The sequence below is a fragment of the Piliocolobus tephrosceles genome, chromosome 11 (genome assembly GCF_002776525.5).
Source record: "Piliocolobus tephrosceles isolate RC106 chromosome 11, ASM277652v3, whole genome shotgun sequence".
In the NCBI taxonomy this organism is placed as follows: Eukaryota; Metazoa; Chordata; class Mammalia; order Primates; family Cercopithecidae; genus Piliocolobus; species Piliocolobus tephrosceles.
The window spans coordinates 60,184,930-60,210,395 of NC_045444.1; the positions used below are offsets into that span (position 1 = coordinate 60,184,930).

Below are 25,466 nucleotides of genomic sequence, written 5' to 3' on the forward strand. Positions count from 1 at the left end.
TCAACAGAGCCCAAACTAAGCCACAGTTCTGTTTTTTCTCTTTGCTTTATATTCCTCTCTCCATAAGGACTAGCTGATCTATAGTTTCTCTTTAATCTTTTCATCTCTAATAGATAACCAGAAGCCTTTCTCTCTTGTTGAATAATCAGAATCCCCTTCTCTAACAATTCTGCCTTCTTAACACACAGAAAAGCAATAAAAGTTCCACAATTTAAGACAATTTCAAAATGCCTTTACAATGAACAAAGTTCCATATAGAAACACTTCTTGATTGCTCTAATCCAGAACAGGGAATAAAGTTCAATTCAAATATAATCTCAACGCAGCACATACTTGCTATGGAACAAGCCCTCAGATACAGAGATGATACTAAGTAACATTAAAGTCACAGATTTACAGACAAACCCAAGATTCATCTGGTAAAGCAAAGCAATCTTCCATTAGTCTTTTCTAATTTTATTTGAGCACTAATGGAAAGAAAACACTGGTCTGAATGAAATCAATGATTAAATAAACAACTGTACTTACGTGTTAGATGAAAGATGCCATCACAGGCACTAATATGAGATAAAAAAGCATTCCCCAGGCCCTGCCCATTGTGAGCTCCTTTCACAAGGCCAGCAATATCCACTACATTTAGAAAGGCAGGAATTTTGCTGAAAAACAAAAGATAGCTTTATTATAAAACAGTACTAAGAACTTATCTATTAACCAAATGAATTCCCCAAACATTTTACAGAAATTCTTTCCTTTCTAGAACAATGGGACAATAATGATTTGATAAATGAATATCCACCCCCTCAAAAAAAATTAGAAATGGCCTTGTAATACATTAGGACTTTCTTACCTAGGATAATGAGGGAGAAAACTGAAACAGTATAAATGTATTTATCATGTTTCTGAAATTAAAACACTTATCATTAAATCTACTGTAACGTTCTATTGGCACATGCACACACTCAAAAAAGCGGTGAAGAACGTTTAGAGTATGCCGAGGTAATCATCATAAAATGAGCCAACTAACTTTGTGCCAGACACTAAATTAAGTATTTTACACATATTATCTCACTTCAAAGTTCAAATTAACTCTGTAAGATGGGTGCTATTTATTAAGCCCACTTTACAGATAAGGAAATTATGCCTTAGAGGAGTTACGAAATCTATTGTATTCAGGATCACTCAGCCAGTAGTGACAAAACTGGGATTCAAACACAGGCTGTCTGGGTTTGCATTTGATCACCCACATGTTATATAGACAAAAAAAAATGTGTGTAATGCTGAGAACCAGTTATCAGCATAGTAATAACCTAGTTGTTGATAACAGCAACCAAATTAGGCTATATACAAAATAACCTTTGCTTTGCTAAACAAAGGCACATTTAACACAAGTTAAAAACCAAGTTAGGAAGATCAGTCTGCCATGTCAAAATGGAGATTTAAGTATATCAATAAATAAAAGCTACTTTTAATATTATATGACAAAGGTATATATAATGTAATTTTGTATCCTTTGTCAATTTTCGAGAGCATGCATTTTGCAGAATGTCAATTTCACTACCTGATAAAATACAACATAAAAGTTCCACAAAAGACTTCCCTATTATTGGCATGGAAAATGAGTCCTTTCAAAATAATTATTCTATAAACAAGTATTACAGATTGAAATTACTTGATTATTGTTGCCACCAAATCCACTAAAACCACATAAATTTGGTTAGTTTTTTTGTTGTTGGACACAGTGACTGCCTCCCAGCATCCACTGCCCCCTCTCTTGGTACCTATACTGATTTTCATTTCGGTAGCCATTCTTCTCCAGCATAGCCCAGAGCTTTGGAGAAGCTTGCTCTACCCCTAACTCTAGAAGTGAGGGATGTAGCTCCGGCCTTCACTAAGCAGTTTAATCTCATTCCTAGGCAAAGTAAAAAAATTCTAGGACCTTCACCTTGCCCTAATCGCCTCAAAGAACTTAAGAAGCCAAGCATGGTGGCATACATCTGTAGTCCCAAGTATCTGGGAGGCTGAGTCAGGAGGGAGGATGGCTTGAGCCCAGGAGTTCAAGTCCAGCCTGGGCAACATGGTGAGACTCCACCTCTTAAAAAACAAAAAAAGACATGAAAAGACTTAAGAAGAGGTTTACTGGAGGGGGTGTAGGAGGCTGTTAAATAGAAGCTTATCAGTCTTCTGGGAGAACTTCTAGAAGCAATCCCATTTCACTCTGAACATGGATGAGAAAGTATACAGATCTATCCTGTGACCACAAGGGGAAGACAACCTATGATCAAGTTGGTAAAGTAAACTGAAGACAGGAAAGAAGACAGGCCTTTGATGATATCACTGAGCTAAACACTATGCTACCTGTTACTAACTCAATAAATCAGCTCTGTAAGTCACTCTGTTAAGGGCAACTAAATTCATCCTAAATGATATTTCTAACAACTAAAAGCACCCATATGATAAATATGAAGTTGACATAGTTTGGATGTTGTGTCACCTCCAAAACTTATGTTGAAATGTGATGCCCAATGGTGGAGATGGGGCCTGGTGGGAGGTGTGTGGGTCACAGGGGTGGATCCCTCATGAATGGCTTGGTGCCCTCCCCATAGTAATGAGTGAGTTCTCACTCTGTTAGTTCACTGGAGAGCAGGTTGTTTAAAAGGGTCTGGTACCTCTCTCCACTCTCTCTTGCTCCCCCTGTCTCCATGTGACACATGTACTATCCTTTTCATCTTCTGGTCATGAGTTAAAGCTTCCTTGTCTGGGTGCGGTGGCTCACGCCTATAATCTCAGCACTTTGGAAGGCTGAGGTAGGTGGATCACCTGAGGTCGGGAGTTTGAGACCAGCCTCCAAACTCCGTGTTGAGCCTCCAACACGGAGAAACCGTGTCTCTACTAAAAATACAAAATTAGAAGGGCGTGGTAGCACACGCCTGTAATCCCAGCTACTCGGGAGGCTCAGGTAGGAGAATCGCTTGAACCCGAGAGGCGGAGGTTGCAGTGAACTGAGATCACGCCACTGTACTTCAGCCTCGGCAACAAGAGTGAAACTCCTTCTCAAAAAAAAAAAAAAAAAAAACCACTTTCTGAGGCCTTGCCCTTAACAGAAGCCAAACAGATGCTGGTGCTGTGCTTGTATGACCTGCAGAACCATGAGCCAAATAAACCCATTTTCTTTATAAATTACCCAGCCTCAGGTAACCCTTCACAGCAATACAAAATGGACTAAGTAGCATGCATATGGGTAGAATGGCACTAAAGTACAGTAAGTAGTATGCATATGGGTAGAATGGCATTAAATTTGAAGTGAGAAGCCTTGAGTTCTATTTCTGGTTGACATAACTATAAGTGTGACCATGAACAAATTATTTCATCTTTCTAGGCTTCAAGTTTCTTTTTATGAGAAAACTAGACAGGAAGATATTCAGCTCTGAGATTCTATTTTCTATTGAAAATGAGCTTCTCAATTCTGATTTGTGATTTATGGCTAGGATAAGGTTTAAACTATTAATACAATATCTCAAAAAATTAAAACTTGAGATTTAATTCAAGGATTTCTGATGTATTACACCAATGATTTCACGACTACTTGAACAAAATACTTCTAGAATGAAATACTACTTCAGAACTCTTGAGACTAACATGATGTTAAAACTCTTTTTAATCGCTATACTGTAATGAACACAGACTACCAAAAACATTTATTAATGTTCTTCAATAGAAACAGGCTGGTGGGTCTGGGCACAACTTTGGGAGGCCAAGACAGGAAGATTACTTGAGCCTAGGAGTTCAAACCAGCCTAGGCAACATGGCAAGACCCCATCTCTACAAAAAATTTAAAAATTAGCCAGGCACAGTGGCATGTGCCTGTAGTCCCAGCTACTCAGGAGGCTGAGGTGAGAGAATCATTTGATTGTGCCCAGGAGTTGGAGGCTACAGTGAGGTATGATCACACCACTGCACTCCAGCCTGGGCAACACAGCAAGATTCTGTCTTTAAAAAAAGAAAAGAAAAGAAAGAAAGGAAAGAAAAAAGAAAAGAAAGAAAAGAAAGAAAGAAAGGAAGAAAGGCCAGGCACAGTACCTCATGCCTGTAATCCCACCCTTTTGGGAGGATGAGGCAGGAGGAATGCCTGAGACCGACAGTTCAAGACCAACCTGGGGCAACATAGCAAGACCCCATCTCTATTTTAAAAAGAAAAGAAAGGAAAAAATGAGATAAAACAACTGAACAAACACAGGGTCCTGGTTTAGATGCAATAAAGCATATTACTGGAACAACTGAAAAAATCTAAATAAAGTCTATGAATTAGATGGTAATATGGGATCAGTGTTAATCCTGTAGTAAACTACCCTGATTTTGATGGTTTACTATGGTTGTGTGGGAGGATGTCTTTGTATTTAGTAAATACAAACTAAAGAACCGAAGTATAATATGACATCATGTCTGCAACTTATTCTCAAAGTTTCAAAGAATCTGGGTATGCAAGGGTGTATAAGCACTTGTGTACTTTTGCAGCTTTTGTATAAATTTAAAATCATTTAAAAATAAAAAGGTTTTAGAAAGGACACTGAAGTCAGCCTGAGAAGCCAATCTGAGAGACATAATTTGAGCATCAAATCAATGTTTGTGACAGATTAAAACCAATAAAATAACACTCATCTGAATAAATACATGAATGAACAGATGAAGAAAGCTTTTCCTTACAGTACAATATTAACAAATGAAGGAGGAATGATAGAATTACAAAATCACCATGTGAGAACACTCATAGTAAAAATTAATTCATCAAAAAAATCAATGGATGCAGCCGGGCGCCGTGGCTCAAGCCTGTAATCCCAGCACTTTGGGAGGCTGAGACGGGCGGATCACAAGGTCAGGAGATCGAGACCATCCTGGCTAATACGGTGAAACCCCGTCTCTACTAAAAATACAAAAACCTAGCCGGGCGAGGTGGCAGGCGTCTGTAGTCCCAGCTACTCGGGAGGCTGAGGCAGGAGAATGGCGTAAACCCGGGAGGCGGAGCTTGCAGTGAGCTGAGATCTGGCCACTGCACTTCAGCCCGGGCGACAGAACAAGACTCCATCTCAAAAAAAAAAAAAAAATCAATGGATGCTACAACTAGTAAGTGAAAGTGAGAAAAGTGAATGAGTTCAGTATACACTTTGTGAATGAGTTCAGTATACCCCGTAGTTAGAACTCACAAAATTGCTGACAGACTGGATACGGGGTGAGGGGAGAGAAGAATCAAAGATAAACGGTGGGCACTGATTTAAGCAACTGAGGAAACGACAATGCTATTTATTGAGTTATGGCAGTCTTGAAGAAGAATTTGGTGCAAGAAGGTGAAATCAAGAGGTCATTTTCGACATGTCAAGTCTAAGGCACCTATTCAGACCTCCAAGTGTCAATATCAAGGAGGCAGTTAGAGATAGAAGAAATCTGGAGTTCTGCAGAGTTCAGGACACAAGACAGAAACTTGGGATTTATCAGGACATTAAAAATAGTAAAAAATTAAAAACAAACTAAATTCTCAATAATAAGCAAATGGTAAACTGTGCTATATTCATATAATATAGCAATAAATATAAGTATTATATTAGAAATTATTACTTAAGTCTGTATTGCTTAATCCAGAAAGATATTAATAATATCCCAAGTAAAACAAGTATTCTATTTCTGTAAGGAAGTGTGCACACAGTCAGGAAATTATGGAAGGATATATCCCCAAAGTATTTACAACTGTTATATCAAGGTAGAGGAAGTAAAGGTGGTTTTCACTCCTCTCATTATACATTTCCCTAATGTCTGAACTTCCTACAATGAACTTAAACTATCTCATCTTTTCCTAATAAAAGTTTTACTTATTTTTTGTTAAAGATATAATACACGCTTATTGTAAAAAAATTCAAACATAGAGGAATATAAGAATAAAGTAAAAATCACCTAAAAATTCCACTACCCAGAGACAATCATCAGCCTATGTTCATACATTTTTTATGCATATAAGCAAACACATATAGTTTTACATGAATGAGATCACATAATACAGACTAATTACTCCCTCTATTTCATACTCCCCAGAAAAAAATAATTGCAATGTTAACAACTGGGTATACCCTTCTACACCCTTCTCCATACTCTGCATTACTTTTTTTCTTTTTGAGACGGAGTCTTGCTCTGTTGCCCAGGCTGAAGTGCAATGGCGTAACTCGGCTCACTGCAACCTCCACCTCCTGGGTTCAAGCAATTCTCCTGCTTCAGCCTTCCGAATAGCTGGGATTACAGGCGCCCGCCACCCCGCCTGGCTAATTTTTTGTATTTTTAGTAGAGAGTGGTGTGTTAGCCAGGCTGGTCTCAAACTCCTGACCTCCTGATCTGCCCTCCTGGGCCTCCCAAAGTGCTGAGATTATAGGCGTGAGCCACCAGGCCCACCCCTCTGCATTACTTTTATACTCATCCAAAACAATAATGTTACATTAATTTTAAAAGAAAAATTCTTCCATATGACTTTAAACATATCACATACATATCTGCCCAGTCTACACAAAGCCACCAAATAAATAGCATAAAATATCTCTTACCTTGCTGGTTTGTGGTACTGGCAAAGAAAGTCAAACCTTTCATCTGGCACAGGTACTCTGCTCTCATTAGGATCAATAGTGCAGAATGGGAAGTTTTCTGCTGAAGCCTGACTATTGGTTAATACATTGAAGAAAGTAGATTTCCTAAAACGAATAGAAGCAATTTCAATCAATTCTTAGGTTAACACCAAGAAAACTTTATCTCACTCTAATTTCAATGCTCAAATAAGATCCATGAGGAATATAAAACCAATCTACAAAGAGAGGGAAAAAGGAACAACACATTTTTTACTAACAGACGTCAATGAAACTTACAACAGTATAGTGGCAGCTCATGACATAATTAGGTTATGTCCCTATCACAGTCTATTTGAAACTTGAAAAGCATGTTCTCAAAGAATCTTTGTTGTAAGTGAGAGTTTCATGTCACACTACAAAATCTATTTTTTTCCGTAATATACCTGATCGTACCAGCATCACTTCATCTATACCTAACATAACCTTCTCTAGCATGAAATGTACAAGGCATGTCTCTAGTCAAGTCAATGACTTTCCAAAAACTCTGAATTGGGAAAGAGATGCTAAATGTCTGGTATCTGATAGGAAATGGGAGGTTGGCACTCAGAACTGCCTTCTAATCATTAGTATATAAGGATTACTGGTAAGTCTAGAATTGTGAATTATGAAAATCAAAATGTGAATTTTATTCAAGGCATGACTTAAATCAAGAAAATACAATATCTATTAATATGGAATAAACTAGTCACTACTTTTCCAATCATTTGACTGCTATCAAGTAAGCAGTGCTCAGAGAAAGCCCACTCATGTTAACATCAGCCATTTTTTTAAAAAAATGTGATAATACTTTATCATTCATGTCTTAAAAATATGAAAAAATAAAATTTTAAAAATAAAAATAAAATATGAGAATATGGTACCAAATATCATATAAAATAAGAGAATATGGTGTCATATATCATATAGAGTAAAATCTAAAACAAAATTTTAAACTCTCAGTGGCCATCTTTTAAGAATGCTAGGTAATTAATTCTTTGAAGACTGTTAAAGTGGTTACCATGTCTTACCTATACAAATTGTGCTTTCAAAATAACCAATAGTTATGAAGAGAAAATTATTTTATAGACATATTCCAGCCAATAAATGAGGAAAGAATAAAAACTTAGAAGACCATCATTCTGCAACCCCTAACAAATTAATGGATCTTGGTAATAATTTCCAATGACAGTTAGTGCTGCAAAAAGAGGAGAAAAAAATAGTACCTCCCGAAAGAAGTATATACATCATCTGTCATCTTAATCTGACCAACACTTTACATGTTACTGCTAGTTTACAGGAAATATAGAGGACAGAAGAACATATTAAATGATACCACAGAGATAAAATCAATAAAATCCAGACTCTGGAAAATTTTATAAGACTAAAAACCAGATTTCTTCAACAGGTCATCTAGGGGCTGGAAGTAAGTGGGAAACTTCTTCTGGATGAGATGTAAAAGTTAACAGCAGACTAACAATTCCACCCAGAACTAGAAAAGCCATCTAAAATGCAGGATACAGAAGTCATCTGTTTGAAGGGTCTGGAATTCTAAAAATGAAAACAAAAAATTTGGAAGGAGACACTTGACCTCCACAGCCACTTTTACCCTGGGGACCTATGCCCATTCTGGGCAAAAGAAGGATGCAAGGATCCAGACTTTATACCCATAGAAAGCTGATGCTGATGGAGAAAGAAACCAGCAAAACATTTGGAGGAGACTTGGAGAACCTCAGGCACACCACCAGTTTTCCCGCTGGGGATATTTTCCTCAAGGGAAAACTACAAAAGCCTACTCAAGTCATTGGTAACACAGACTGGCCCACTCTCCATACTTTCTTCCCCTCACCACGAAAAAATTTAAAATAAAGAGTGATAGTTAAGTTGCCAGAACAGTCCAGGAATCCTTATTTATCTAAAATGTAATGAAAATATTGTATAACTACAATGGAAATATTACAGAATAATGTTGTAATAAAAGTACATAAGACAAAATTTAAATACATTAATTTAAACATTTATATGACACTTGGGCCTAACATTATGAAGATAAAATGCTATTGCATTTTTGTATAGTGTAGTTTCAAAACCGCTCATTGCTATTACCACAGTCAATTGCAATTCTGAAAAGGCCATAGGTTGTTTACGGAAGTTTTTTCAAATGTACGGCTATTACTATTTATAATATTTTATATTGTCTACCTGGACAAAACAAAGTATGTTTTGTGATTTTTTAAAAAAATGTATCCCCTAAAGCATATTATATGGTAAAACATAGCAAAAGAAAATTCCTTAGGCAGAAAAAATTCTTACACACATTCAAACTAAACTTAGAAGACAAATGTCCATTTTCACAGACTGTCTCATTTTAGATGAATTTTAAATTTCATAAAACCCAAGTCATCTGTAGCTTCTAACAGCTTTGTAAGTATAAAAAAGTAAAAAGAAATAAGGAAGAAGGAAAAAGAAAAATTTCTAAGGATCATTACTATAGGCTTCAGTGGCAACATAAGACATTTTGATCTATTCAAATCTATTAAGAAAAGCCTTGCAAAAGCAAAGAATTTGAAAGTTTTGGCCTATGCCTGAAGTATTAAAGCCCATATGCTTTTTGTAAAATGAGAACTTTTTAAACACACACACACACACATACACTTACATCCCTTGAGGTTAATATTAAAGCTTAAAAGTAGGAGAAAGATTCAAAGTTGTAGGAATTTCTCTCATGCAAGAATGGGTTTACATAACTTATTTCAGCAATGGTAGTATTAAAATAAAAAAAAAACACAGTGACTAGACTAAGTGTATGCCCCCTAGACTTAGGACCTAAATACTTTATTTTGGAAATTACTATTTTAATCTATTAAGTAAACCTGACAGAATAGATGTTTTATGCAAAACTTTACACAAAATTGCAGCATGTAATGGGAAGTAGGGATACCAGTGCAAATTCCCACAGCATTCTGAATTAACCATGTATATATAATATCCATTCAAAACATGGGAAAAGAATTAGAAAGTCCTTGCAAAATATTTTCAACTTAGATATAACTAAACTGTTAAAAGCATCTATCTGATAGATACACAAATACATAAGATGACAGAAATAAATACCAATCCATGTATACATGGGTGAGTATAATTACATATTTTCTAACTCCATCAGAGAAGAAGGCCTAAAAATAGCAACACTTCAGCAGCAATGATCACACCTACAGAAATGTCTATTCTCAACAGATTATTTCTCCAAAGAAGAGACACAAATGGCTAAAAAAATATGAGAAGATGCTCAACCACTAATCACTAGAAAAATGCAAATCAAAACCACAATGAGATATAACCTTACAATTATTAGGATGGCTACTATCAAAAAAAAAAAAATAACAAGTGTTGGCAAGAGTACAGAGAAATTAGAACTCTGTGCACTGCTGGTAGGAATGTAAAGTGGAACAGACACTGTGGAAAACAGTTTGAGGTTTCTCAAAAAGGTAAAAATAGAATTACCATATGATCCAGCAATCTCACTTCTGGGTATATATCCAGAAGAGTTGAAAGCAGGATCTCAAAGAGATATTTGCAAACCCATATTCATTGATGCATTTTTCATAATAGCCAAAAGGTAGAACCAAATGTCCATAAACAGATGAATGGATAAAGAAAATGTTATCTACATATGATAGAATATTAGCCCTTAAAAAGAAGGAAATCCTGTCACATGCTACAATGTGAATAAACTTTAAGGACACTATGCTGAGTAAAGTAAGCCAGTCGCAAAAGTACAAACACTTTATGATTCTACTTATATTCATATACTCATATATTCTACTTATATGAGATTATCTAGAGTAGTCAAAATCATGGTAACAGAAAGAAGAATGGTGGTTTCCAGGGACTGGGGGGAAAGAAAAATGGGAAGTTGTTCAATGGGTACAGAGTTTCAGATACGCAAGATGAAAAAGTTCTAGAGATCTGTTATACAACAATGATTATTGTTAACACAATTGAACTGCACATTTAAAAACGATGAAGATGGTAAGTTGTATAATATATCACATTTTTTGTTTTGCGACAGAATCTCACTCTGTCACCCAGCTGGAGTGCAGTGCCACGATCTTGGCTTACTGCAACCTCCGCCTCCTGGGTTCAAGAGATTCTCATGCCTCAGCCTCCAGAGTAGCTGGGACTACAGGTGCATGACACCACGGCCAGCTAATTTTTTGTACTTTTAGAAGAGACAGGGTTTTGCCATGTTGGCCAGGTTGGTCTTAAACTCCTGAACTCAAGTGATCCTCCTGCCTCAGCCTCCCAAAGTGCTAGGATTACAGGCGTGAGCCACTGCGCATGGCCATATATTATATGTTTATTATCATAATTTCTTTAAAAAGTATCAAACTCAAATGGATAAATATTATATAAAATACCTAACCAGTACTCTTCAAAAATAAATCTTTAAAGGTCATGAAAAATAAAACATTCAAAAACTGTCAAAGATTGGAGGAGACAGGAGACATGAAGACTAAAACACAATATGGTATTCAAAGACAAAGGACATCAGTGGGAATATTGGTGAAATCCAAATAAAGTCTGTGGCTTAGTTAACAGTAAAAAAGCAAATACAGTTAACCCTTGAACAATACTGGTTTGAAATGTATGTTCAAAGTGCACGTGTTCACTTATACACAGATTATTTTTAATAAAATGTACACTGAGTGTGCCTGCCCCTCATTCCTCTCCTTCCACTTCCTCTCTATCTTCTGCCTCTGCCACCTGAGACAGAATGACCAAACCCTCCACCTCCTTCTCCTCCTCAACCCACTCAACATGAAGACAGCAAAGACCTTTATGATGATTCCCTTCCACTTAGTGAACAGTAGCTACATTTTCTCTTCCTTATGATTTTCTTAATAACATTATTTTCTCTAGCTTAGTTTATTGTAAGAATACAGTATAGAATAATATGCAAAATATAGCTTAATCAACTGTTTATGTTACTGGTAAGGCTTCCCAGTCAATAGTAGGTTATTAGTTAAGTTTTGGGGGAATCAAAAATTACATACAAATCTTTGACTGGGCCAGGGGTCAGCGCTCCTAATCCCCGAGTTGTTCAAGGGTCAACTGTAATTTCTTTTTTAACTTTCTTATTTTTTGGAGATAGGGTCTCACTTTATTGCCCAGGCTGGAGTGCAGTGGCACGAACATGGCTCACTGCAGCCTCGACCTCCCAGGATCAAGAGATCCTCCCACTTCAGTCTCTTAAGTAGCTGGGACTACACGTGTGTACCACCACCCCTGGCTAATATCTGTATTTTTTGCAGAGATAGGGTTTCACCCTGTTGCACAGGCTGATCTTGATCTCCTAAACTGAAGCAATCTGCCAACTTCAGCCTCTTAAAGTGCTGGGATTATGGGTGTGAGCCACCATGCCCAGCCCTCAATTGTACCTTAAGGAGCAAAAAAAAAAAAAAAAATTATTTGAAATTATGTGGTGATACAGCAATAGAAACTAGCATTCTGAAGAAGAAACTCATTTAAAGTTTTAAAATTAGGCGGGGCATGGTAGCTCAAGCCTGTAATCCCAGCACTTTGGGAGGCAGAGGTGGGCAGATCACTTGAGGTCAGGAGTTTGAGACCAACCTGGTCAGTATGATGAAAGCCCATCTCTACTAAAAATACAAAAATTAGCCAGGCATAGTGGCGCATGCCTGTAATCGCAGCTACTTGGGAGGCTGAGGCAGGAGAATTGCTTAAACCCAGGAGGCGGAGGTTTCAGGGAGTGGAGATCGCACCACTGCACTCCAGCCTGGGCAACAGAGCGAGACTTTGTCTTGGGGAAAAAAAAAAATTAAAACTTAAAACTCATTAATCTACGAAGTACCTCTAAGGCACACAATCACTGCTGAATACTAGGAAAGAATAAGTAGAAAAACAGATCTGTTATTCAAAAAGATCATTCAGAACATATTAAAAAGAGAAAGTAAATAATTCCCAAATCATAAATTTCTATGAATTTCTAGGCAAAAATTTCTAGGCATTCTGGAATGTTGACAAGTAGATAATAAGATTTAAATTCATTTAAAATGGTATTGGGGAGTTTTGCTTCCCCTCTGCTACAAGAACTGCCCTCCTGCTATAAAGAGCTAGAAAACCAGATGAAATCTATGAAATAACAGTTTTCACACAAAGGACAATATGCATCACAGGACTGTGTTCCCTGAGAGAAAAATAACAAATAAACTAAGCTCTGCAACTGCTCCAGCTTACTGCCTACTGATGCTTTCAAAGTCACCATTCCAAGAGGGGAAACCAACAGAACCCAGCAGTCACACCAAGTTGAAGAGACTAAGATGAGAGTTAGGAGGCCAAGGCAGCTAGAATTTATGGGAGAGCATACTAGAAAGGCAGGAGCTGCACAGAGAAAGCACTCTGAAGAGCTGCAGAGGGTCCCCTCAAGAACACAGCTAAGTAATGATTTGCGCACGAGTAAATTCAATCGCTACAAGTCCAGAGAAAGGATCACCCAAACAGACTAGGATGAACAATTCTCAGAGCTCACACAGAGATTGGAACAGTTCACATTCCTATGAGCCAGACTGGAGAGATCCTGTAATACAAGGGAATTTGGATAGAGTCCTCAAAAGGGTCAAGTCTTAGTACTAGGGATTAAGTAGCACCAGAGCACAAAATCGTATTAATCCATCATAAGAAGCCTCAAAACAATTAATCTGATACATAATTAACCAAATGCCATACCGAGGTCCAATACTCTTTAAAAGAAAACAATATTTAGCATTTAACATAAAATCCACACTGTATGGAAACCATTAAAAATAATAAGACATGCAAAAAAGCAGAAAAATACATACCAAAATCAGGATAAAAGTCAGTAAATATAAACATACTCAGTAACGAGAGATGAAGTAGTATAAAAGGACCTTAAAATAAATGTTACAAATCTTTTAAAATTTTTCTTAAGGAAAAATTTTGCAGATTGGACACTGCAAAGAAAAGACCTTGAAGACAGCAATGAAAGTATCCAAATGAAGCACAAGAGAGAAAAAGACTGGAAAAGGAAATAACCAGAGCTTCAGCAGGATACTATCTAGGGAAGAACACGCATTTACAGTCAGGCATCGCTTAATGGTGGAGATACATTCTGAGAAATGGGTCCTTAGGCAATTTCATCATTGTGTGAACATTATAGAGTATATTTACACAAACCTAGATGGTACAGCCTACTACACACCTGGGCTATATGGTATAGCCTATTGCTTCTAGGCTAAACCTGTACAGCATGTTACTGTACTGAACACTGGAGACAAATGTAACACAATGGCAGGTATTGTATATCTAAATGTAGAAAAGGTACAGTGAAAATACAGTATAAAAGTGATATAGGATGCTTACCATGAGTGGAGCCTGCAGGCCTGGAAGGTGCTCTGGGTGAGTCAATGAGTGATGGTGAGTGAATGTGAGGGCCTAGGACATTACTGTACACTACTGTAAACTTTATGAACACTGTACATTCAGGATACACTAAAAGTATTTTTTGGTATTTTTCTTCAATAACTTAGCCTTAGCTTACCATTACTTTCTACTTTATAAACTTTAATTTTAACTTATTGACTCTTTTGTAATAACACTTAGCTTAAAATACAAATACACTGTATAGCTGTACAAAAATATTTTTTCTTTATATCCTTATTCCATATGCTTTTTTTATATCTTTAAAATGTGTGCTTTTTTTTAAACTTTTTTGTTAAAAACCAAGACATAAACACATACATTAACCCAGGCCTACACGGAGTCAGATCATCAATATCACTGTCTTCCACCTACACATTTTGTCCCACAGGAAGGTTTCTAGGGGCAATAACACACATGGAGCTGTCATCTCCTTTGATAACAATGCCTCCTTTTGGAACACTACTGAAGGAACTGCCTAAGACTGTTTTACAGTTACTTCTTTTTTTGTAAGTAGAAAGAGTACACTCTAAAGTAACAATAAAAATTACAGTATAGGCTGGGCATGGAGGCTCATGCCTGTAATCCCAGCACAAAGAGGCTGAGGCAAAAAGATCGCTTGAAGCCAGGAGTTCAAGACCAGCCTAGGCAACACAGGAAGTCCCCACTTAACATAAAATCCACAGTGTATATATTTTTTTAATTACCCAGGTGGGACGGGGTGTGTGTGTAGTCCCAGCTATACTCAGGTGGCTGAGGCAGGAGGATTGCTTGAGCCCAGGAGCTCTAGGCTACAGTAAGCTATGAGCAGGCCACTGTACTCCAGCCTGGGCAACAGAGCAAGACTCTGTCTCAAAAAACAGACAAACAAAAATTAATTATAGTAAGTACATAAGCCAGTAACACAGTTGTTTATTATCAATTATTACATACTGTACATAATTGTATATGCTATACTTTTATACGACTGGCAGCACAGGCTTGTTACACTAGCATCACCGCAAACGTGAGTAATGCCTTGCACTACAATATCACCAGGTGGTAGAAAATTTTCACCTCCATTATAATCTTATGGGACCTCCATCATATATGCAGTCAGTCATTGACCAACATCATTATGCAGCACTTGTCTGTAATAGGCATCCCAGAAAGGGAATAAAGTAGAAGATTATCTTCAAAGTGCTAGAAGAATAACTGTTAACCTAGAATTCTACCCAGTGAAAATATCTTTCAAAATGAAGAAGTCATAAGCACATGAAAAGATGTCAATATTCTTAGCCATCAAGAAAACACCAATTAGCCAGGCCCAGTGGCTCATGCCTGTAATCCCAGCACTTTGGAAGGCCAAGGCAGGCGGATCACCTGAGGTCAGGAGTTTGAGACCAGCCTGGTCAACATGGTGAAACCCTGGCTCTACTAAAAATACAAAAATTACCTGGTGGTGGTGCACGCCTATAATCCTAGTTACTCAGGAGGCTGAGACAGGAGAATCACTTGAACCTGGGAGGTGGAGGCTGCAGTGAGCCAAGACTGTGCCACAGAACTCCAGCCTGGGCAACAGAGTGAGACTCTGTGTCCAAAAAACAAACAGAAAAAACAATCAAAAACTTCGCAACTTGGCTATAATCAAAAACATAACAACAAGTGTTGACAAGAATGTGGAATATTGGAACCCACATACACTGCTTGTGCGCATATAAAATGGTGCAGCCACTTTGGAAAACAGTTTGGCAGTCCTCAACAGTTAAATATACAGTCACATATGACCCAGAAATTCTACTCCTAAATATATACCTAAGAGAAATAAAATCATATGTCTAAATAAAAATTTATGTATCCTATGGCTGAAGCAGACAGAGTACAAATAACATATTGTACTGAAATATAAAATATGTTGTATATAACTGAAATGTACCGTGGTGTCAGAAAGTAGAAAACACTCAAAAAATAAAGAGGACGTGTCAAAAGGAATATAAGTGAACATAAAGGCTCCTAATCACCAAAATAACAACAGTAATGGATTATAACCCAAAGAATAAGAATCTATACTGATATAAATAACTTATAATCAAATACATGAATGAATGGAAAACTCTTTTGTACAACAGGGTTTTACACAATAGAATTTCCATTGTTCCTTCTATAAACTATTTCTTCTAAATGTAGAAGACATAAGGGATATTTTTTAATCACGATTTGGCAAACACCACCATAATAACTGTTTCAGTAAGAATCAATAATAGATGCCAAAATTAGGGGGCAAAAGCATGAGAAACAATATATGTACACAATTTCAAAGGACCTCCTACAAGATGCTTATTAATTGCAATGGGAAAAATAATAACCCTTTCAGTGAAGCAATCTGTCAAACAGCAACGAGCAATCAAAGTTAACATCACCAAAAATGGACAAATCAACATCATGTGCTTTCTAATACACTGTATTGAAAAGCATATGTCACTTCTATGTTCAAAAGTACATAATTTGAAATTAATCATGAGGAAACACCAGACAAACCCCAAATGAGGGCTATACACAATAACTGGCCAGTACTCTTCAAAAGCGTCAAGGACATCAAATACAAAAAGAGACTGAGAACGTGTTCCAAGTTAAAGGAAACTAAGGAAACATCGTACTATAGTTATCAAGATTTTAACACTTAGGGGATGCGAGCAGAAGATAAATCGGAATTTTTAAAACTATTTTTGCAACTGTGAGATTTTTTAAGCATGAAATTATTTCAAAAGAAATTTTTTTTCCATATATTGTCCAGGCTAGAGTGTAGTGGCTATTCAGAGATCTCACTACCCATCAGGACAGGAGTTTTCATCTGCTCTGTTTCTGACCTGGACCAGTTCAGGTATATGCAACCTAGAGAATAATTTTCCTCCTGTGAGTTCCTTTGAGCAATCAAGAATGGACCTTCTAAAAAACAAGTGAGCTAAGAATCAACTAGGAAGACTTCTAGGAACACATAGGCATCACATATTTTGTATCAGGAAAAATAGTGGACTGCAGTGGATTGATGATGGCCACACAGTTTTTGTCACTACTCCCATCAAGAGTTGGAGTCTATTTCCCCTCTCCCCATGTCTCTGGGCTGGTGTCATGACTTGCCTTGACCAACAGATTTCTGTAGAAGTGTGCTGTGCCACTGCCACACTTCCATTCTCTCAAGAGCCAGACACCAGGATATAAGGAAGCTTGGTCTAGAGACCATTTAGAAAGAGAACAAGGCCAAGTATACGAGAAGTGCCCCAGACTTCCAGCCAACCCTGCTAAGGTCCCAGATCTGTTAAAATGGCCATCTTGGATCTTCCAGTCTCAACTAGCCACCAGCTGAATGCAGTCACATGAGCCAATAAAAATTGTTACTATTTCAAACGATGAACTTTTGGAATGGTTTGCTACACAACAATAGGTAACTAAACAATGGTGATAATTCTGTTGTGATTTTTTCTCTTTTTTTTAGCATTTTCTACAACTTTTTCCCTCAGCAATAGTAAATGGCTTTTACAGATGCTGTGACTGGTCTGTAGAAAAATGGGAGAAGGCAATTTGCAGGGACACCAAAATGCATTCCCAGAAAATCAGCTAAGCAAGACAGTTACTCTCCTGGGGTAGTTTGTGAGTGTTTGAACAGAGTATACTTGCTGTCCATAATATCCATTTCCCCTTCTTTCAGAGTAATCTTTTTTTTTTTTTAAGACAGAGTCGCACTCTGTGTGCCCAGGTTGGAGTGCAGTGGTGCAATCTTAGCTTATTGCAACCTCTGCCTCCCAGGTTCAAGCCATTCTCCTGCCTCAACCTCCCAAGTAGCTGGGATTACAGGCGTGTGCCACCACATCCAGCTAATGTTTGTATTTTTAGTAGACATGGGGTTTCACCATGTTGGCCAGCCTGGTCTCAAACTCCTGACCTCAAGTGATCTGCTTGCCTCGGCCTCCCAAAGTGTTGGTATTACAGGCGTGAGCCACTGCGCCCAGGCAAGAATAACAGAATTTTTAACTGAACATGTGGCTGTCAAAATAAAGACTACATTTCCTTGCCTTCCTCGCAACTAAATTCTTGTGACTAAATTCTGGACAAAGGGATGTTGGCAGAAGTATGGTATGGCAGTTTACAGGAAAAAGGCTGCTAGTCAAGTTTGGCCCCTTGACCCTTCGGATAACCAGCTGCCTGGAATTCACACCTTAGACCAGCAGCTGCCCACCTTTTTGGCACCAGGGACTGGACCATGAATTGGCTGATGGAAGCCAATTTTTCCACAGACCAAGGGTGTGGGAGATGGTTTCAGGATGAAACTGCCCCATTTCAGATCACCAGGCTTTAGTTCGATTCTCATAAGGAGCGTGCAACCTAGATCCCTTGCATGTGCAGTTCACAACAGGGTCCACGCTCCTCTGAGAATCTAATGCTGCTGCTGACCTGACCGGAGGTGGAGCTAAGGTGGGAATGCTCACTCGTCTGCCGCCCACCTCCTGCCATGCGGCCTGGTTCCTCACACGCCACGGATCGGTACCAGTCCCCAGCATGAGGTTCAGGGACCCTAGCCCTAGACCATGAGAATGACACCACACCCTAGGGATTGCCAAGCTGTGAAGTGAAAGGACCATGGGTTGCTGAGGACTTCATCAAGCAGGTCCACTATACCAATCTGTGACTGCAAAAGGTACATTTTTACATGAAAAAAAAACACAACTGGTTACCTGGGGTTTTCTGATGCTCTTAATTGAATCTAATCCCATCTGATGCAGTGCATAGCAACAAGAAGAGCTATCCCTCACAGAAATAAAGAAGTTTGGAATACTGTATCAAAATGTACCTTCCCCCCAGTATTCTCTACTCCTCACAACGACAATAATACCCTGGTCCAACAGGAGCTCATTTATAAAGGGTCACTGGGGTAAGAAAAAGCAGTACAGAACTACAAACCAAATCTCCACATTCTTTCTACGTCATTAAAAGAGGCCATTAAAACATGTCTCCTTGCCCGGCACCGTGGCTCACACCTGTAATTCCAGCAGGCGTGAGCCAACACACCGGGCAAGGAGACATGTTTTTTTGTTTTTTTTTTCAGACCGAGTCTTGCTCTGTTACCAAGGCTAGAGTGCAGTAATGCAATCTCAGCTCACTGCAACCTCCACCTCCCGGGTTCAAGCAATTCTCCTGCCTCAGCCTCCTGAGTAGCTGGGATTACAGGCGCCCGCCACCACGCCTGGCTAATTTTTGTATTTTTAGTAGAGATAGGGTTTCACCATGTTGGTCAGGCTGGTCTTGAACTTCTGACCTTGTGATCCACCTGCCTCAGCCTCCCAAAGTGCTGGGATTACAGGTGTGAGCCACTGTGCCCAGCTGGAGACATGTTTTAATGTGAGACATGTTTTTGGAGGCTGAGGCAGGCAGATCGCTTGAGCTCAGGAGTTTGAAACCAGCCTGAGGGCAGCATGGTGAAACCCCATCTACAAAAATTACGAAAATTAGCCAGGCACGGTGTTTTTTTGTGCCTGCAGTTCCAGCTATTCAGGAGGCTAAGGCGAGAGGACTGCTTGAGCCGGGGAGGTTGAAGCTGCAGTGAGCCATGATCATGCCACTGCACTCCAGCCTGGACGAGAGAATGAAATCTTGTTCAAAAAACAAAAACTAAAACATGTCTCTTTATCACTAAATCTACACCCAGCCGTCAAAGAGGAAATATGTATCCCATTAACAAATAATCACTAAATATCTACTATGTTCCTAACACCAGTCTAGGCACTAGAAATATACCAATAAGCAAGAACAAGACAATCCGTACCTTCACAGAACTTAAATTGTACCTTCACAGAACTTAAAGGGGAATGTCAAATCACTTATTAAATTAGATAATATATATAAAGCATTCAGAATAGTGACTGGCATATAGTAAATGTTCAATAAATATCTGATTCGCTATAAATATTATCTCTAAGTTTCTGGGTCATCAGCCTTATGCAGACTAAAAAGTAAGCCTTCCTATTCACCCAGCTAAAAACCAAGAGATTCTCTAGATGGTTTTGTACTGAATGTCCTTACTTTTGATCAGCAGGCCATCCTTTAGAGAACTGTCTCCCTCCCACAATCTTTATCTTGTAGACCTACACAGAAGCACACAGGTCCAGTCGGATTTCCTTACTCAGGAATTGGAATTACAGGAGAGACAGGAAATGAGAAACACCCAGAAGTCCAGGGATTCACATGGCTGAGCTCCACATGGACCTATTTCTGCCAGCACCACTTGGCTCCTATCCCTCTTGCGGCCTGGCTGTTCAGATCCTAATTCACTCATTCCAATAAACCTCTTTCTCTTGCTGAAAATAGCCAGAATTGTGTTGCTTACAAAGAATCCTACCTGATACAGTTGTGTGAAATAAGATCATTCTACAAAAAGTAGTGTTTACAACCAAATACAATTGCCAAAACTCATTAAACTGTACCTTTAAAATGAGTGAGTTTTACTATTTGTGAAGTATACCTCAATGACACTGGGTGGGGAAAGCATTTTATTTAAAAGTGTAAACAGCACACTTATTCTGAATAATAAAATATTTTTAGGTTATTTCCATGTACATTAATTTCATTATGCTTTATGACTAAAAAGCTTATATGGTTATCCCTCCATAGCTGCAGGGAATTGGTTCTAATTCCAGCAGATCAAGTCCCTTATATACAATGGTGTAGTAAAATACCTAATGCAATGTAATTGATAGGTAAATAGTTGTTTACTGTATTTTTAATTGTTGTATTGTCATTTTTTACTTAATTAAAAAAAATTTTTTTTTGAGACAGAGTCTCGCTCTGTCGCCCAGACTGGGGTGCAGTGGCAGGATCTTGACTCACTGCAACCTCTGCTCCGCCGGGCTCAAGCTATTCTCCTGCCCCAGCTTCCCGAGTATCTGGAATTACAGGCTCCTGCCACCATGCCCGGCTAATTTTTTTTTTTTTTTTTTTTTTAAGTAGAGAGGGGGTTTCACCATGTTGGTCAGGCTGATTTCAAGCTCCTGACTTCAAGTGATCGAGCCACCTCGGCTTCCCAAAGTGCTGAGATTATAGGCGTGAACCACCATGCCCAGCCAATTTTTTAAAAAATATTTTGATTTGAGATTTGTTGAATCCAAGGATGTGAAACCACAGATACAGAGGGTTGCCCATATGAACAGAAAACACTTAATATGGCCCATTTTAATACAGTCCCATTTAAAATCAAGTTGTAGTAACTGCAACAATTCTAGAATGAGAAGTATATCAATATCTAAAAACTATATCAAAAAAAAAAACTGTATCTTCCTTACTAGTGCAATAAAGCTCACAACATACATAATGATCACACCTTGCTTTCACGTTTATTGATAGCACCCTACAGTACTTTGATTAATTATTTGTTTTGCTTACATTTCGACTCTCTACTTAGTCTTACTCTGCAAGCAGACTATATCACAGCGGGAAACCCCTTCAAAATGAAAACCTCTTCAAGCTCCACGAAAGACTGAAATCAGGACAGTCACACTTGCTCATGTTTTACATGACATGAATTTAAGACATGCCTGACTTGGTCACACCATGATCTATTCATTGAGGAATCCCTATGACAGGTGCCCCTCGGAATACCTAAGAACGTGATTGTCCTACTTGCCACGAATCTAAAAGGCCACCCTTGATCTCACAAATCCACACTGAATACGCTACCTATTAGTACACCCTAATCATTTTTGAGATGTTTTATATTTTAAGGTTAGTGAAAGATTAAATAATGAAAAAGGAAGACTTGGGCCGGGCGTGGTGGCTCACGCCTGTAATCCCAGCACTTTGGGAAGCCAACGCAGGCAGATCACTTGAGGCCAGGAATTCAAGATCAGCCTGGCCAACATGGTGAAACCCTGTCTCTACTAAAATTACAAAAATTAGCCAGGCATGGTGGCACGTGCCTGTAATCCCAGCTACCCGGAAGGCCAAGGCAGGATAATTGCTGGAACCAGGGAGGCAGAGGCTGCAGTGAGCCGAGACCATGCCACTGCACTCCAGCCTGGGCAACAGAGCAAGACTCCGTCTCAAAAAAAAAAAAAAAAAAAGACTTTAAACACTTAAGTTGCATGTGTATAGATTTATGATAAACCCCAAATATATTTACTATCACTTTCTTATTTGCAAATACTCAATTCACTGTAATTTTGAAAACATTACAGCCAGGCTCAGTGGCTCGTGCCTGTAATCCCAGCACTCTGGGAGGCTGAGGCAGGCGGATCATCTGAGGTTGGGTGTTCGAGACCAGACTGGCCAACATGGTGAAACCCTGTTTCTACTAAAAATACAAAAATTAGCTGGGTGTGGTGGTGCGTGCCTGTAATCCCAGCTACTCAGGAAGCTGAGACAGGAGAATCACTTGAACCTGGGAGGCAGAGGTTGCAGTGAGTCAAGATCATGCCACTGGATTCCAGCCTGGGTGACAGATTGAGACTCTGTCTCAAAAAAAAAAAAAAGAAAAAGAAAACATTACAAAAACTCAAATTTCTGCTCTCAGAACTTTCAGATTTAGACACTATAACAGCAACCCTTTTACCTACCAAGTTCCACTATGAAATCTAAAACTGTCACCCCCTTCTCCATCAGCTTTTAGTGGAGCTTTCAAATCGATTTCCTAAAGCATCCTACTGCATAGCCTCCGGTAGCCAGCCTAGGTAGGTACCACACATAGCCAAGCAGCACTGAAATCAATAAAATACATCTAAACTAAAGCCTAATTTTGCAACATTAATAGTCCAGCTTCCTGGCCTCTTTTCTTCAACTTAAATTTTAATTACCTCACGGTTCCCATTTCTACAACAGGACCCAAAATATTTACAAAATGAAAATCAGAAAAGCCCCAACGTTCACCTACCCAACATTTGGCAATCCAACAATACCAATTTTCAGTGAGGTTCCAAATCTTCCAATGATTGGGGGTGGTTTAATTCCGTCACCTCCCTTTTTAGGGGGCATCTGAAATACCAAAGCAAACATATGAACAAAACTTTTTACTATCCACATGGACCCAAAACACATTTCATCACATAAAACACATTATTGAATTAAGATTAAGAACAAAACATACTGTATATAGCGATCCAAAACTAACACAGAGCTAAATCCTTTTTTTAGCAAAACTTTTTAAAAAGTTCTGTAAACCTATCTGTTGTCAAAAAAGTTGCTATTGAGAAGTCCCAGAAAGACTGATCTAAAATCAGTATTTGTTGGGCCAGGCACGGTGGCTCAGGCCTATAATCCCAGCACTTTGGGAGACCGAGGTGGACAAATTGCTTGAGACCGGCAGTCGAGACCAGCCTGGCCAACACGGAGAAACCTCGTCTCTACTAAAAAAAAAAAAATACAAAAAATTAGCCGGCTGTGGGGGCGCGTGCCTGTAATTCCAGCTACTCGGGAGGCTGAAGCTAGAGAACTGCTTGAACCCGAGAGGCGGAGGTTGCACTGCGCGGAGATCACGCCCCTGGGCTCTGCCTGAGCGACAAAGCGAGGCTCTGTCTCAAATAAATAGATAAATAAAATCTTTGTGGCACCAGGAATCAAAGATAAACTAAGAGTTTAGCTACCAATCTTCCATCCAGACTGCTCACAAAACACTTTATTTCTTAACCTGATATATGGTTATATGAATGAAAGCATTTGGAAGCACGTACATAGATGAGCGTCAAAGAAAATTCCATTCTGGAACCAGCAACCAAGTCACTCTTCACACAAAACCATTCCTCTATAATCTGGAATCTTATTTCTCCCATTCGCCCACAGTCCCCATTTTCACATAGATGAACACCCACCAGATACTGGGGTCCTTCCACCAAATCCCTGCCACCTTTGGCACTGAAGGTACGGCTCATCAGTCCTCATAAGCAACCTTCATAATCTACACTATGGTTACTATTTCTAATCGTAAATTAATCGACGGAACTTTTTATTTACAAGTAGAAACTTTCTCTGTCCCTTACTAGTTCTGTCTTCAAATCATGCGTGCAGAATTAGTCCCACTCTTGTACTGCAAAGTGAAATCACAAGGACCGCTAAGCTCACGTCTCAGAAGCTGGGAACTAAAACTGTCCGTGTATTCTGGCTGAGAGTTTTATCTCCTAGGACCACGCTGGGGCCATGCCCTTGTAGTAGTATTCCAGCCTCTGATCCTTGACCCCGAGGCCCAGGAATTTCCCTTCTCAGCGTCCTGACACCTGTTCCTGGCCAACCCCCAGGCCTCCAAAGAAGAGACACATGAACAGCGCCTGTCGGGTCCTCTGGCCTACCGAGGGGTGGCCGGCAGCCCACCCAAAGTGGGCCCCACCCCCATCCTCCTCTCCGGACTGGGCCACCGGGCTTCCCGGCCTCGGGAGAAGGCTTTCCCCACGGTTTTCCCGCGTGAGGTTAGGCCGATCTCCCGACTCGCGGCCTAGTCCGACAGCGCCTCATTCATCCACACACCCCCACGCCACCCGCTGCCCTGGCCCCATCTTGGCCACTGGGCCCGGGCCCCGCGCCAGCCTCAGGGCAATGAGCCCGGGCACCGAAGACCTGGCGGAGATCGCGCCCCCGGGCTCCCTGAGGGCCTCACCGTGCTCGGCCTGGGCGATGACACGGGGTCCCAGCGGCAGCTAGAGAAAGGTCCTGCCGGCAGCCGGAGGCGGGGAGGAAGGAGGAGAGAACGCAGGTCCGGCCCATCCGCCGAGCGGCACGCACGACGGCGGCGGCAGCGGCGGAACGGGCGGGCCGGGCGCCGAACGGCACCTGCGCGCAGGCCATGGTCCCCGCCCCTCCCCGCTTTGCCCGCGCGCCCCGCCCATTGGCCCGACAGGCCGGGGAGGCGGGAGCAGGGCGGGAGGAGCCCAGGGTGGGAGGAGCCTCGAGACTGACGCGAGGGCTGGAGAGGGGCAAGGCGCTGGCCAGGCTATTCCCGGGAGTTCCAGTCTTCCGCTTTAGCACGTGGGCTTCTCGGTTCTAGGTCTCCGCTTCCGCCCGGCTGCGCGGCCTGGGTTACCTGCTCACGATCACTCGCGGGCCTGCAGCCCCGCGCTTCCCCAGCTGGACTGCGAAGCGCCTTGGGCCCTGACTTCCCTCCGGGAGATCCGGGGCGCCTGAAGTCAGGCAAACAGCCACACCAGCCCCGGGGACCGCGTGGCCACTAGCCCATCTCCCTTTTCCTATAACTTTATTCGCTCAGTCCGTGCGGAGATAAGCTGTTAACTAAACGTTCTTGAAGGAAAAGGGGCTAAGGGAAACTTTAGTCTAAGGATTTCTTCCTCGCCTTATAGTTAAAGCGTCGCGCACAGGTACTGGATCACAGAATGCGTTTAATTGAGCCAATTTCCTCCCTTTTCGTCT

General features: G+C 40.1%; 1 protein-coding gene across 3 annotated transcripts in view; it reads right to left on the bottom strand.

Moving 5' to 3' along the window:
• The window catches only part of OLA1 (Obg like ATPase 1), a 171,904-nt gene extending 146,964 nt beyond the window's left edge, over window positions 1–24,940 (bottom strand). For 2 of the 3 annotated variants that reach the window (XM_023185950.2, XM_023185949.2), the window contains exons 1-4: window positions 24,700–24,940; window positions 22,987–23,087; window positions 6,579–6,722; window positions 529–656 (exon numbers count right to left, since the gene is read on the bottom strand). In XM_023185950.2, the coding sequence (XP_023041718.1) occupies window positions 529–656; window positions 6,579–6,722; window positions 22,987–23,087 (373 nt within the window). In that variant the 5' untranslated portion in view covers window positions 24,700–24,940. The remainder of the gene's footprint in view (window positions 1–528; window positions 657–6,578; window positions 6,723–22,986; window positions 23,088–24,699) is intronic. The other variant, XM_023185947.3, reaches the window with a different exon arrangement.
• Window positions 24,941–25,466: the final 526 nt, after the last annotated feature.